This window comes from Malaclemys terrapin, chromosome 1 (genome assembly GCF_027887155.1).
Source record: "Malaclemys terrapin pileata isolate rMalTer1 chromosome 1, rMalTer1.hap1, whole genome shotgun sequence".
Classification (NCBI taxonomy): Eukaryota; Metazoa; Chordata; order Testudines; family Emydidae; genus Malaclemys; species Malaclemys terrapin.
This window is the reverse complement of record NC_071505.1, coordinates 313,916,936-313,933,020: the sequence shown is the minus strand read 5'-3', so window position 1 is coordinate 313,933,020 and position 16,085 is coordinate 313,916,936. Positions and strand designations below refer to the sequence as shown.

Sequence of the window (16,085 nt, the reverse complement as noted above, 5' to 3'; positions counted from 1 at the left end):
GTTGTTCATCCACCTTATAGTCATTTCATCCCTTCTCCCATTTAGTTGTGCCCCAAAATGCACAGTTGTTGGAAGATAACTATTGGGTACCTATTTTCAGCCATGTTTTTGAGAGAAGCTATGAAGCGGTGCAAGAGGGAACCTGATTTTTTGAGGGTTGTTGAAAGTAACCAATCACACCTCAAAGTTCAAGGAGGGTTGGTCCATCCTTACTAGAAAATACTGTAATTTTTTATATATGGATTCCCTTTCTGTTAATGAATTGGCCAAATCCTGCAGTTCTCAGACAAAATTCCCATTGGAACTCGGTGGAAATTTTGTTTGAATGCAGACTGAAGAATCAGGTTCTAAAGCCTCAATTCATGAAAGTACTTGAATATGTACTTTATTTCCATTGATATCAGTGGGAGTTAAATGGTTTCCTGAATCAAGGCAGCCTGTATGTATTATGAATTAAGGAAATATTACCTGAAAAATCTGCTAAGTGTTTTTTCTACATATTTTAGGTGTTTATAAGGCCCCAATTACACTAGTACCTAAATTGAACTGTACTCTACTTACTTTTTAGGAAATAATAAATTACAGTGAAAAGTGTTTTGAGGATAAATGTCAGATCAGCTATGAGGTAAGTTTCAATCTTTAGCGTGTGAGTGGGTGAGTTTAGGTTTTGTGGGTTTTTTACAATTGATCACTAAAACTCCTTACCTTACCGAATCCTTTTGTGCCAGGTCCCAGTCTCTGTTTTATTCAGATCCCTCCTAAAGACTTGCTTCCTTCTTGAAATGGTTGAAACCCTTCTTTATTCTTGTTAAAGAAAAATTTTAAAATGGACTTTTCAGTATTTCAGCCATTTTTAAGTCAAGTGCAAAGTACATTATATATTGTATTGTTACTTTGGGAGGGAAGCCATGGATTGATTTTTAGCATTTGCTGTTGACCAATGCCTTGTCTGTACCTCTATTTTATCTTTTAGTGGAGAAGTTGCACCTAATTATCAGTGCTTTATTCTGCTGTAGTATCTTCTTGTTCTTAGCCTCAAATAAAGTACATAACTTAAGAATGGGTCAAACCAATGGTCCATCTAGCCCAGTATCCTGTCTTCCAACAATGGCCAGTTCCAAATGCTTCAACGGGAATGTACAGAAGAGGGCAATTATCAAGTGATCCCTCCCCTGTTGTCCGGTCCCACATCTGGCAGTCAGAGGCTTCGGGACACCCAGAGAGTGGGGGTGCATCCCTGACCATCTTGGCTAATAGCCATTGATGGACTTTTCTTCCATTAACTTATCTAATTCTTTTTTGAATCCAGTTATAGTTTTGGCCTTCACAACATCTCATGGCAATGAGTTCCACAGACTCACTGTGTGTTGTGTGAAGAAGTACTTCCTTTTGTTTGTTTTGAAACTGCTCCCTACTAATTTCATTGGGTGATCCCTCGTTCTTGTGTAAGGCTCCATGTTTGTCACAGATTTTCTGTGACCTCCATGACTTCTGCAGCAGCTGATGTGCCTGGCCCAGGGGCCACCTGAGCACCTGGGCCATTTGCACTGGCTGCTGCTGGGGCAGTCTCGCCCCTAGCAACAGGAGTTTGGGGGAGGGCTCAGGGTTGGGGTGCGGGGCAGTGCTTACCTAGGGCAGGCTCCCCAGAACGTCTACAGAAACTCCTCTCCCTCAGCTCCTAGCTCCATGTGCCACCTCTACTGGCAGGCACCACCCCAGCAGCTCCCATTGGCCGCAGTTCCCAGCCAATGGGATCTGCAGAACCGGGGATTGGGGCCAAGCGGAGGCAGCAAGTGAAGGTAGGGAGCCTGCCCCAACCCCGCCAACCCTTCCCTCAAGCACCAGCTGCGCCGCCGCGACACACCCCCCCCCAGCACCCGCGGTGCCCCCTAGCTGTCCTCTTCCCCCCCCCCATAAGTTTTAGTCAGGGGTATATAGTAAAAGTCATGGACAGGTCATGGGCCATGAATTTTTGTTTACTGCCTAGGACTAAAACATAGTAGTCTTTTTTCCAAGCTGAATAATCCTAGTCTTTTTTTAAATCTACTCTCATATGGAAGCTGTTCCATACCCTTAATCATTTTTGTTGCCCTTTTTCTGTACCTATTCCAATTCTTATATTATCTTTTTTGAGATAGGGTGACCAGAACTGCTCACAGTATTAAAGGTTTAAATACTATGGATTTAAATAGTGGCATTATGATATTTACTGTTTTATTATTTACCCCTTTCCTAATGGTTCCTAATACTCTATTAACGTTTTTGCTAGCAGCTGCACATTGAGCAGGTGTTTTCAGAGAACTATCAACAATGACTCCAAGATCTTTGTGTGGCAACAGCTCATTTAGACCACATCATTTTAGATGTATAGTTGTGATTGTTTTTCAATATGCATTACTTTGCATTTATCATCATTGAATTTCATTTGCCATTTTGTTTCACATTCACCGAGTTTTGTGGGATCTCTTTGTAACTCTTCGCAGTCAGCTTTGGACTTAACTATCTTGAGTAATTTTGTATCATCTGTAAACTTTGCCACCTCACTGCTTACTCCTTTTTCTAGATCATTTATGAATATGTTGAACAGCACTGATCCCAGTACAGATCCCTGGGGGACACCACTGTTTACCTCTCTCCATTCTGAAAACTGACCATTTACTGCTACCCTTTGTTTCCTGTCTTTTAACCAATTACTGATCCATGAGAGGACCTTCTCTCTTACCCATTACTGCTTACTTTGCTTTAAGAGCCTTTGGTGAGGAACCTTGTCAAAGTAGTGACATCATTTTATTTTTTAATATCTTAACAGTTTAGGAGTACCTCTGAATAGCTTTTCTTTACATATTTACATCCTCCTTAAACAAAATTTGTGCATTGACTGAATTAGTTCTCTAACCTCTTTATCTGCTTAAAAATGGAAGATAAGAAGAAAAATGGAACCAAGGAAAATTTGAATTTGATTTGATTTTTCTTTGTCATCAGGGATGTCTTGTTTACCTTATTTTAGTCTATACAAATAACTCCTCTGTAGTTAATCAGAAGTCATAGAAGGGCAAACTTGAAATTAGTTACCAAAATGTGAAACCTAACTAAATCCTATCTTGTTCTAGGAGTTGCTGTTATCCGAAGCAGGGGCTCCTGTTTTGCCACCATATACAATGCTAACACTACCTATTCCAGGAGAACTTTTTCCTGTTAGTGTTAAGCACCTTGTGTCACCTAATAAGGTATATGTTATAAATGTTTGTTTAATAATGGTTACAGGATATGACTGCCTCTTTCCAGTCTTGTGAACACTATCATGGAAATATATCAGTGTCAGCATACAAGCATTTGTGGTTATCAGTTATTGATAATTTAAATCTGTATCAGTTAATTAAATTACAGCATGTCAGATATTTATATAGTGGTTCAAATATTTGGGTGGCAGGAGTGTTTGAGAAATAAACAATCCTGTCTCTATTCTTTAAAAAATATTCTCAATGTCATGTTCACATTATAGACATGACCTTTTAAAAGCAGATGCCTCCTTGCCACACACAAGCTATGCTGGCAGGAGTATTTATCTTAGTAGGATCACCCATGCCAGACAGGTCAAAGAGTAGGAGCCAGACTAAGGCAATCTATTAGCCCACCTGGTAGGGGGTTAAGAGTGGGCTAACAACCTACTTCTGTGTAAAACAAAGTCATTACAGAAACCTATACTACTGCTCTGTTCAACAAACTCAATCCAACTTAATTCAAATAGACCTAGAAGAGAGATGAAAACATGAAGTTGCCAGACCCCAAGGAAGCTACTCTACTGATGAATTTGCTCTCTCCAAAATCCATTACCAAAATTGGTATGTGGAATGTGTGGACACTAACATGAGGCTGGTAAAACAGTCAAAGTAACAAAAGAAATGGGGTGATATAAATTAGATGTACTTGGCCTAAGTGAAATGAGATGAGTTACATCAGGACAAATCACCTTGTCAGCTGGACACATCCTACTATATTCTGGATTACTGAATGCCAGTGACATGCACAGTGGTGGTGTGGGTCTGATAAAATTGGGGGGGGCGGCAACCAAAAGCCTGATAGAATGGGTACCAGTTTCAAAAAGGATTAGAATAGTACAATTTTCATCAAAATTCCAGAAAGTGTCTGTTGTTCAATGTTGTTCTCCAACAAATCAAACTAACCAAGAGTTAAAAAAAAAAAAACACTTTGTACAAGCAGCTACATAACAAAATAGATAAAATCCCCAAAAGAGATGTCGTCCTAGTAACTGGAGAAATTAATGCTAAAGTAGGGAGCAACAACACTGGCATGGAAGTAAATATGGGGAAACAAGACCTTGGTGAAATGAATGAAAATGCTGAAATGTTTGTGATTTTTGTGGAATGAATGACCTGGTCATTGGAGGAACCATCTTCCCTCACCATACTATTCATAAAATAACTTGGAGGTCAGCAGATCACAGAACAGAAAACCAAATTACATTATACCAACAAAACAAGGAACCAAACCACATTACAATTCTGCACAAATGTAATAGAACTTTAAAAGATGTAGTAGCAGGTGTGAGAATGGACCACACACTAACTAAATTGAAAATAAAAATAAAAACAAAGAATAGGTCTGAACAGCAGAGACACCACATTATAATGTCACCCAACTAAAATGCAGCAAGAGTTTATAATTGCTCTAGCAAATAGATACCAGGTGCTTGAAGATGATGAGACAATAGAAGGCAAATGGAAATAGGTAAAGGATACTTTCACTAAAACGTGTAAAGAAATGCTGGGATTCAGGAAGAAACATCACAATGAAAGGTTATATGAGAGGAAAGATGCAAAATTAAACTGAAATAAAAACACAGACACACTGACTCCAGGAGGAATATGCAGTAAAGAACAGAGGCCAAAATAGTGGTAGGAAAGACAAATTAAACTTTGTAGACAAAATGGCAAGAGATGCACAAACTGCTGCAGCACAAAATGACACGAAGACACTGCAACATCATTAAACAGTTATCAGGAAGAATGTCCCAAGTAAGATAATTACACATTATAAAGAATAAAGAAAGTGATAGATTCAAGGTAACAACGAGAATAGGCAGGGTTCAGACATGAGAAATCATGTATGGATCAAATAATAATCCTATATAGTATCATAGAACTTGTGATCTAGTGGAAGTCAAAGCTTTATATGAATTGGTAGATTTCCAAAAAGCATTTAATACAGTGGGTAGAACAGTTTATGGAAATTGCTGTCACAATGGAATCCCTCAGAAATTTCAGAGCTTCTCTGAAAATATGATGTGAAGTAATGCATAACAGTGAACTGAGGTTACTGTGGGCATCAGCCCAGGATGTCTTATGTCACCCATGATCTTTTTACTGGTGGTGGATTGAGTAATATGGGGATTAAGTAATAAGGGACATGCAGTGGACTTGGACCCAGAAGTCAGAGGACCTTGACTTTGCAGATGACATCAACTTGCTATCCCATTCCCATGGAGACATGAAAGATAAAACAAATTATTTACAAGCCTATCCACAAGTAGTAGGATTGAAAATCAACACTGTAAAAACTTAAAACCATTAGAATCAACACACAACAAGAAACACCAGTTGCATTTTCTGGGGCTGACCTAGATGAAATCAGATATATCACATACCTTGTCAGCATTTTAAGTACAACAGATGGAACAGAGGAAGACATTAAACCAGAATAGTGAAAGCAAAATGTGCTTTTGTAACTCTACAGTCGATCTGGAGAAACAGAAATCTTGCCCTCCAACTAAACTTCAAATATTTAACCATTGTAAAGTCGATCTTGCTACATGGTGCTGAAACTTGGAGACTTATGAAGACTTTACTATCTAAACTCTAAATCTTCATCAACAGCTGCTTTAGACAAATCCTCAATATTAGAAAAAATCACAAGCAACAAACGCCTGAAGGAGGATAAAACAGAAGCCAGTAGAACTGGAAATTACAGAACAAAAATGGAGATGGCTAGGACATTCACGGAGGAAAGACCCAATAATGTAACAAGATAGGCATTGAACAGGAACCGCCAGGGCAAGAGGCAGAGAGTTAGGTTTCAATTCTGCTTCTGTTGTGGTTCTATCTGAATAATGTGGAAAGAAGCAAAGACTGCCCAGGAGACCAGTAAAGATGGAAGGCGGTGTTGAAAGCCCTATGTTCTGCATGAAATACAGAGGTGTAAGAGAAGAAAGAGACTTGCACTCACAGATTTTCCCTCAGAAATGTATCTGGACTATGGGACCTCCTTGTTTTTTTTTAAAAACAGTCTGATTTTGTTATTATTCATTTGGTGTAATAGACAATAAGGAATTGGATTTGATCATTGCGGCAGCATACTGATTTCCTCTCCTGTATTTTCCTCCTTGTATTGAAGCGGTGAAACATTCTCATGCCACAATGTTCTGTTTTGTGGGCTTTTAGTATGTTACCAATTATTTTTTGTTGGCCTCCTATTCAGCATTGTTTTTTCTCTCAGTCCACACTGCTGCTACCTGGTACTGCCCCTTCTGGACAAGGGCCTAATCTTATGCCCATCGTAATCAAAGGAAAGACTCCCACACACTTCAGTGAGTTTTGGATCAGACCCCAAACCACAGACCAGTGAGAAGCTGGTTAGGTCATAAAATCTAACGGGGGGATTGATTTACACTGAGCTATTAAAGTTATGTTGCTTGGTAAATCTATAGATCGATCAGTGGCTCTTTGTTACTCTCTTTAATTACTTTTTTTGTATACTGCTGTAGCTTTCTACATGAAACCATGGAAGTTTCTTAGTAGAGCTAATGCTGTTAAAATATAAGACTGAATTTAGAATGTGATGATAAGGTGCTTAGATACCTTAGTGATGGGCTTCCAGTTTAAGAACTAAAATAGAATATATGTTCTCAATTTAATTATCTAACAAATGTTTTTGGTTCCTTGTCCATGAATAATCTGAACTTCTATATGCTTTTGATCAGGATAAATTTTCCATTATAAAGCCACTGCTAGAAACTCTACTCAGATTCCTCCGATTTTGGGCAGCAGTTATGTATATGCAACGTCAGCTTGAAATACATTACAGTGATTAGAAAAATAACAGTACATTGTAATTAGAATCTTTTTTAATCAAGGGTGGATGGTAATGGTGAGTTCTTGTTCAAATGCTGGCCCCTGTCTATATTCTACAACATGGGTATGCATGCACTCCATACGCCTGCGACTGGAGATTTGATGCAGACCATAGCTTTGTATATTAATGAAAGTTTAACTCTATATATAACAATTATTTGCTTATTTATACTAATACACACATTTATACTAATTGGCCACATTAAAAATAAAATTTAGATGAAATAGAATGTTTTCATGCTTCGCAAGAGAGATCAACCGTTATAGAAGTTGTTTTTCCATGAATTTCATAGTGGCAAATACAAAGGAGTGGGAGGGAATCCTGAATTAGACCAAGCCTCTGTGGAAGTCTAACACCTGCACGCTTTCATATATGCCGGGCTTGTGTTACCATGGTTACCAGGTGTGGTATTAATAAACATGCTGGTTGCCTTGAACTAAACCCTGAGTAGTAAAATGTAAAACTAATCTTAAGGTGTGGAGGAAAGAAGAATTAGAGGGAGGGGCAGTGTTTCTTAGTGACAAATCTTTCCAGGATAAAAACTATTATCCTCTTAAATATCCCTTGATCACTTATTACACCTGGCAGTTAATTCTGATGTATCTGTGAAAGCTGTAATCTTTGTCTTTTATAAAAAACCCTTGGTTTTTTTAGATGTACATTTGCCTTGAATCAGCAGAGGACCTTAACCAGGGGAGCGACACAGAAGATAGTGGTGTCAGCTGGGATTTGGAATCTGAGAGTCTAGATCAAGTCCTGAAGCATTGTAATCAGAATGTGGAGTCTCTTCCTTTTCTAACAGATTTTAGAACAGGTATTTTTGCAATTTTATTTTCCCTGTTATACCTTACAGAAGTACAAACCTCTTGAGTAAATAATTCTATTTTATGTGTCGCTATATTTTTAAATAAAACTTAAAACTATAAATTCTTTTGGGAGTATCAGAGTTGCAAGAGACGATAGTGGTGGTTCTTCGAGTGCTCGTGTCAACTCCATGTTAGGTGTGTGCGCTCCCATGTGCACAGTTGCCAGATATTTTTCCCTTAGTGGTATCCATAGGGCCAGCCCTAGCGTCCCTGGAGCCCCATGCTCATGCGCCAGTATAAGGAGCACTGCTGGCCCCACACCCCTTCAGTTCCTTCTTATCACCCGTGACAGTTGCTGAAATGACTTCTCTCTTGTGCTTGCAAGTTGTCCTAGTGGTTTTTGAACTCTGCTATTCTTGTATATAGTTAGGACTTAATTGTTAGCAGTTAGTTAAGTTAGAGTAGATAGTGGTCCCATTGCAGGATGTTGTCCCAGGGACAGGGCATGCCCTGGTCCCCATGTTTCAAACCGGGTGCCACCTGCCATAAGTCCATGCCAGTGAGCAACCTGCATGTGAGCTATTTAAAGTGCCTCCAGAAAGCCCACATTAAAGACAGGTGCATGATCTGCAGGGGCTTCAGGCCATGCACACAAAAGGACCTGCTAATGGAAGCAGCGCTCAGACTGGCCTTGGAGCTGTCCCACTCTGATTCAGCGCAGAGCACTTCAGCCTCAGTACGGAGTGCTCCCCCAGCACCATGGTCTGCTTGGCACTGTTCACCATCTTCAGTGCCAAGGAAGTGGCACAAGAAACTCTGCACTGAAAGAGGGCACTGCCCTGTGTCAAAAAAGGATAAGAGGGGAGAGGCTGATAAGGTGAGACCCCTGCCGAGCCACTTGTCCTCCCCAGAGCTATGGTTGATGACAGTTGAGCCCAATCAGGGATCCACCACTGACTCCTGGGAGCAATTGGGGCACCCTATGCTTGAGAGCCCCTTTGACAATGGAGGCGTTACAGGCAGCAGAGAACCTGATGCCCCTCCCAGTACTGCACAGACCATGAGACCACTCTTCATTGAAGACTGCTCCCTCCAGAGGGAAACCCCCCATGGATCTGCCGCAGTGGTCGCTAACCCAACACCACTCCCCAGCGTCCCAGCACCAGTCTCTAGCTCTGCGGCTTAGGTCACCGGCTTCATGGCACCAGTCACTGGAAGCATGGCACTGGTCTCCGTCCTCCAGGCACCATTCCCTGACTCCACATCATATCCAGCAGGTGGGAACAGCAACAGCTCCACCATGGTCTCCAAGGGAAGAATACTCATCGGAGACCAGAGAGGAATCCATTCTCCCACCAAGGAGACACCACTCTTCTTACACACAGGACTTTAGTGCTATTCCTGCTGTGGGTATTTGGCCCCTGGGGCAATGGCCAGTACACTGGCAATATTGGAACCCCTGGGGGGTTCCTTCCAATGCCACGCCCATACTCCCATCTGTCATCCACAGCCGCATCTGAGAAGTGAGTCTCGGCAACACGTCAGCCAGTACAGGACCCGATTCAGACTTCAACCCCAATACCGAGGCCCCAGCAGCAGCTTCAGTGGAGGTGACCCCAGTAGCGGAGTACTTTCCGGCTCCTCCTGTGGTGTTGGCATCTTCCTCATCCCCAGATTAGGCAGTTGTGGGTCCCACCCTCTGCCACTGGACGACTTCCAGGATCACCAAGAGCTCCTTAAATGGGTTGCCACAAATTTGGGGCTAGAGGTAGAGGAACTGAAGGAGACCATGGACATTCTCTTCGATATTTTTGCTGCAGCAGCCCCCTCTAAGGTTGCACTGCCAGTGTATGACGGGGTGTTAAAACTTGGTAAAGCACTGTGGCTGCCCCCAACTTCGAAAAGGGCAGAGAAAAAATATGTTCTGGCTAAGGGGTATGAATACATGTACTTGCGCCCTCCCCCTGGGTCCCTGGTGGTTTCCACTGCAAATGAGTGGGACAGACAGGGTCAGGCAAGTGTCATGTCTAAAAATAAGAATGCAGAGAGGCTTGACTTGTTTGTCAGAAAGGTATATTCAACAGCTAGCCTATACCTCCAGATCTCTAACCAGCAGGCACTGCTGGGGAGATACAATTATAACATTTGGGACTCTATGGACAGGTTCAAAGCCTCCCTGCCTCAGGAGTCAAGGCAAGAATTCCTGGCCATTCTGGAGAAAGGCAAGGCAGTAGCCAAGGCCTCTCTTTAGGCTGCCTTGGGTGTGGCTGACTCGGTGGCCAGGTTGATGGTCTCGGCGGTGGCCAGGCAGTGCAACTCACATCTGTAGTCCTCGGGCCTTTTTCACAAGGTGCAGCAGTTGGTCCAAGACCTCCCTTTCAAGGGCAATGCATTGTTCTTGGAGCAGATGGACACCAAGCTGCACAGCCTGAAGGACTCAAGGGCCACGCTGCGATCTCCGGACCTTTACACGCCCCCGGCCTCCACAAGGCACTTCTGGCCGCAGCCACATCCAAGGTTTTGGGGGCCTTTTAGACACAAGCCCTACAAGAAAATAGGGAAGGGTTATAAGCGCAGCCAGCCTGCATCTTCTACCTTGGCCTGCCAGTCAGGTTTGGGCCAATACCTGGCTGGCCCGAGACAGGCCGTTTGAGAGTGCACCCAAGGACAGTGTACTGGACTTAACCCAGGGTCCACCATCCCCCATTTGTTTTTGGACCATTTATTTCCATTCTATACTGTGTCCCCCAATTAACTTCAGACCACTGGGTGTTTTCCACTGTGACAGCTGGGTACACCCTGCAGTTTTAGCCATTCCTCCCTCCCAACCTCCATACCTGTCCCTATTCTGGGACCCTTCTCACGAGCATCTTCTCATCCAGGAGGTAGAAACCCTCCTACGTGTGTGGGGCATAGAGGAAGTTGCTCAAGACTTGACCGGGAAAGGGGTTCTATTCCTGGTATTTCCTAATCCCAAAGGCCAAAGGGGTCCTCAGGCCTTCCTAGACCTGCATTGGCTCAACAAATATCTCAAGAAGTTCAGATTGTGCAGGTCTCCCTGGCATCCATCTTTCCCTCCCTGGATCTGAGAGACTGGTACTCGAACTAAAGGATGTTTATTTCCACATCTCCATCTTCCATGGTCACAGGAGATTCCTATGATTCATGGTGGGCCAGTGTCATACCAATTCACCACACTCCCTTTCAGACTTGCGTCATCCCCAAGGATTTTCATAAAGTGTATGGCAGTAGTTGCAGTTTACCCAAGACATGGAGGTGTACATATCTATCCCTACCTCAACAACTGGTTAGTCAAGGATCATTCGTGAGCTCAGGTTCAATGCTGTGTCAGCAAAGTATAGGCTACCTGTCGAGAGCTGAACCTGCTGATAAATTAGCAGAAATCCACTCTGATTCCAGTTGAGAGGATAGAGTTTATAGGAACAGTGCTCGACTCTATTCAGGCCAAAGCCTACCTGCCAGAAGCCCAGTTCCAGTAATGTTGGAGCTAATTGCCCCCGTCAGATCCCACCCGCTCACGACTGCTCGGGTATGCCTCAGGCTGCTCGGTCATATGTCAGCATGCACTTATGTGGTGCAGTACACACAGTTGCACTTCAGACCTCTTCAGATGGGGCTGGCATTAATCTACTCCCTCAGCAGGCACCATTTGGACTTAGTTATTACAGTCCCATCGGCTGTTCTAGCATCATTAACTCGGTCAGATCCACAGTCAATAACGACCAGGGTTCCCTTTGCCACCCCATGCCCGTTGGTGACATTAGTCTCAGATGGATTAGACTTGGGGTGGGAAGCCCACTTCAACAGTCACAGTACCCAGGGCGTCTGAGACCCTTCTCATGAGCATCTAGTCACGGGGAGAACCTTCCCTGCACATAAATGTCAGGAAACTCAGGGCGATTCACGTGGCCTGCCAGGTGTTCCTTCTCTACCTGTCAGGCAAAGTAGTGCAGGTCCTGACAGACAAAACGTATGTAATGTTTTATGTCAACAAGAATGGGGGAGCTCAGCCCTGTGCCAGAGATTCTTCAATTGTGGGACTTCTGCATGCAACATGTTGTTCACCTCGAGGCATTGCACTTTCCAGGGGACTAGAATACGCTGGCAGATCACCTCAGCAGGTCCTTTTCTTCTCACCATGAGTGGTCCCTCCATCCAGAGGTAATCAGCTCTGCTCAATGCATGGGCTTGGCAACAGTTACCTGTCAGATGCCTTCCTACGGATGTGGTCAGGGGATCTGCTGTATGCCTTTCCACATATACTGTTGATACACAAGGTCCTTTTAAAAATCAAGAGGAATAAGGCAAAGGTAATACTGATTGCCCCGGTGTGGCCGTGCCAGCACTGGTTCAGGATGCTCCTGGACCTTTCCACAGTAGCTCCACTAGAGCTCCTTATGTGCCTGGATTTGAGCTTACAGAACCAAGGCCAGCTACTCCACCCGAATCTCGTGTCCCTGCACTTGACAGCCTGGCTGAACCAGGAGGAGCAAGCCTGCTCAGAGCAGGTCTAGCAGGTTTTGCTAAGTAGCAGGAAATCCTCTATCAGAGAGATCTACTTGGCCAAAGGGAAGCGCTTCACTTCTTGGACTTTTTGATTGGGGTCTTTCCCTGTCTATTGTTTCTGCAGACCATCTTGGACTACTTGCTCCATGTGAAGCACGAAGGTCTGGCCCTATCGTCGGTCAAGGTCCACCTGGCGGTCATTTCAGTCTTCCATCCTCCAGTCCAGGGCAGGTCAGTTTTCTCGCATGAGATGACAGGTTCCTCAAGGACTTAGAAATACTCTTCCCACAGGTTCGCAACCCGGTTTCCCCCAGGGGATGTAAATCTGGTACTGTCCAGGCTCACAAGGTCCCCCTTCGAGCCTTTGGCTTCTTGTTCGCTCCTGGAACATTGCCTTCCTAGTGGCAATTACGTCGGCTAGAAGGATCACTGAAATCAGAGCCCTGATTTTAGAACCCCCTTACACGGTGTTCTTCAAAGACAAGGTCCAGCTGCGCACTCACCCATTCTTCCTGTCAAAGGTAGCGTTGCAGTTCCACAACAACCAGGACATTTTTATGCCTGTCTTCTTTCCGAAGCTTCATGGGTCAGATGAGGAGCATTGTCTACATAACTTAGACGTTAGGCAGGCCCTGGCCCTCTACACTGAAAGGACTAGACCCTTTTACAAGTCATTGCAGCTCTTTGTAGCAGTGGCGGACGGATGGCAGTGACAGACTTTGCGACATCCCAGATAATCTTGCCTTGGATAACCGCCTGCATCAGATATTGTTATGAGCAGGCAAAGGTTCTGTCCCCCGCCATTGTGACCACCCATTCCATGAGAGTTGAGGCTTCATCAGCAGCCTTCCTCGCACAAGTTCCGATCCAGGACATCTGCAGAACAGCAACATGGTCATAGGTTCATACCTTCGCATCACACTATGCCATCACCCGGCAGGCCCAGGATGACACAAACTTTGGAAGAGCAGTGTTCCAATCAGCACATCTGTGAACTCCGAACCCACCTCCTGGTGCTTGTGAGTCACCTAACATGGAATCAACATGAGCAAGCACTTGAAGAAGAAAAAACAGTTACTAATCTTCCATAACTACTTTTCTTCGAGATGTGTTGCTCACATCCATTCCATGACTCACCCTTCTGCCCTGCTGTCAAAGTGGACAGCAAGAAGGAACTGAGGGGGGTTTGGGGCTGGCGGTGCCCCTTATACTAGCACAGGACTCGAGGACGCGCTAGGGCCAGCCCTACAGATACCACTAAGGGAAAATTTTCCGGCAGCTGTGCACACACCTAACATGGAATGGTCTTGAGCAACACATCTTGAAGAACAACAGTTATGGAAGGTTAGTGTCCATTTTTTTCATCTCCTAAAGGGAAAGGTGATGGGGGGAGAGGCCACCCTGGAAATGTTCCTGCTTGTAGCTCCCTGCCAGAGAAAAGGAGGAGGTTGGACAAGTTGTTGCATTTACCTTCCACCTGCTAAATACCTTCGGGCTCTTCCAATAAAGTTATTTCTCCCTCCTCAGTTATATAAATGCCCAGTCTGGTAGTTTCTCCACTAATTGCTGAGTTGGATCTGAGATCTAATCCACAGTCCAAGGAAAAAATGCATTAGATATACTGACATACCTCCTAGGTTCCATTCTCATAAGAAATACACCACTAAAATATGGTACTCAGACCATCACACCTTCCTAGATGTGAAATGGAGTCTGAGTTTGATTGCGGTATGATTGGCAGATACTGCCAAGAGCAGGTTGGCTCGATTGGCCTTTTTGTAGGCAATATAAGAATGTTCCACATTCCTGTCAGGGTAGAAATACCTCTCCTATTCGGGTCAGAGAAAGTCTCTTCAGATCCAAGATTCTGGATCTGTTGACTTCACCTGCTTTTAGAGAGCATTCTCCAACCAAAATTCCTGATATTCTGTCAGAGGCAGAAGAGGAGCCTGTGGCTCAGGATGAATAGCAAGAGCTGTAATCAGAACTTGATTAATATTCCCCGGATAAAAACATTGGGGTTATTTTGGCACCCTTTCCATCTGAAGATGCATTGCAATTCCATGAGGTTGTGGAAAAGAATGGTATCAGATCTGACACTGAAATTTCTATTGGTCATGTTAGGAGAAACCTCTCACCCTGTATTCAACATCCTGTGTTCTCCATCAAAAAAAACAAGATTACCTTTCTGTTACAGCGTGCAAGGGCAGTTTGGACTTCTGCATCATGATAGGCTATATTGGGAAAAGAAGCAGACCAATTATATCAATTAATCTACAAAGGAGTTTTATTTTTTCGTACACCTTACCCTTGATTCTCTTGTGGTGGCGGTGGCAGTGGCAATGTAAAGATTTAGATGAATCAGTTGTATTCCACATCTTCTGACACAGAAAGAAAGAAGATGAACACAACTGGCAAGTGTTTTCAACTGCTTCACTCAGTATCAGAAGCAAATTGTCAAGCAGTGAAGTCACATTATCAGTAGCACTTGTAGGGAAAGATGGCCATGTTTGCAAAACTGCTTCCTAAAAAGCAAAGGACGCTGGCCATCAGCTTGATAAGGGATGGTGAAATAGTGGTTAAACATTTGCTCAGGGCTTTGTTTGAGTCTTCAGGCTCAGCCATGACCTGCTGGCCTTCAGTCTTCTACTCTCCTTTCCAAAATCAAATCAAAGGTGGTAGACCTTTCTTTCAAAGGTGATAAGTTATCCACTAATAAAACTGATTAAATATTAGAAAAAAAATGAAGAACATGAGGTCAATTACAAGATTCTTGTGTCTGTCAACTCTCAGGAAGGGCCTCCTACCCTTCCTTTTCTTCATAGTCTTATTTTTCAGAGAAATAAATTTCAACATCAACAGCCTCCCCCTTCACAGCCACAGCAGAGAGACTACTTTGCTTCTGCAAATGAAGGGGAAGCAACCTTAGCATTGTTTCTGAGATTGAATGTCAGAGCTCAGATTTGACACGAGGATCCAGGAGCTTGGGACAAAACGTACAACCATCTCTCATTATTTGGGAGACTGACTCTCCTGTAACGTGGACTCTTGAAATTCTATCCCATCAAACAAGTGGACTCTGGAGATAATAAAAGATGGTTACACTATTTAATTAGATTCCTTTCCTCCACCCAACCCCCTGTTCCATCCCTATTCAGGAACCCCTTTTTAAGATAGGAAGTTTGCTCCCTGTTGGAAGCAGGAGTCATAGATGAGATGCTAAGGGAATTCAGTGGTCACAGTTTTTGCTTCGCATATTTTCTGACACCAAAGAAAGAGACTGAGGGCTTTATCCAATATTAGATCTATGGAAGCTTAACTTGTTAATCAGAAAATTCCTTTTGCACATGTTGACATTAGTACCCATTATACCCACCCTAGATTGGTCTGCAGACCTCTATCTAAAATGTGTATTTCCATATCTCTATCCAACCCAGGAACTGCAGATATCTTCATTTTCTGATTTGACAAGAGTATTCCCAGTACAATCTTATCTTTTGGGCTTTCTACTGCACCCTTGGTATTTACAAAGTGCCTCTCTCTGGTAGCAACTCATTTAGGATATCAGGATGTATTCATTTATCCTTTAGACATCTGGGTAAA

The 16,085-nt window shown here is 43.4% G+C and overlaps 1 protein-coding gene across 1 annotated transcript in view; it reads left to right on the top strand.

Annotated features, from left to right (window-relative positions):
• RNF17 (ring finger protein 17) overlaps nt 1-16,085 on the top strand; it is a 228,577-nt gene that overhangs the window by 192,934 nt on the left and 19,558 nt on the right. The window contains exons 34-36 of the mRNA XM_054015507.1: nt 569-625; nt 3,111-3,227; nt 7,804-7,963. Of these exons, the coding sequence (XP_053871482.1) occupies nt 569-625; nt 3,111-3,227; nt 7,804-7,963 (334 nt within the window). The remainder of the gene's footprint in view (nt 1-568; nt 626-3,110; nt 3,228-7,803; nt 7,964-16,085) is intronic.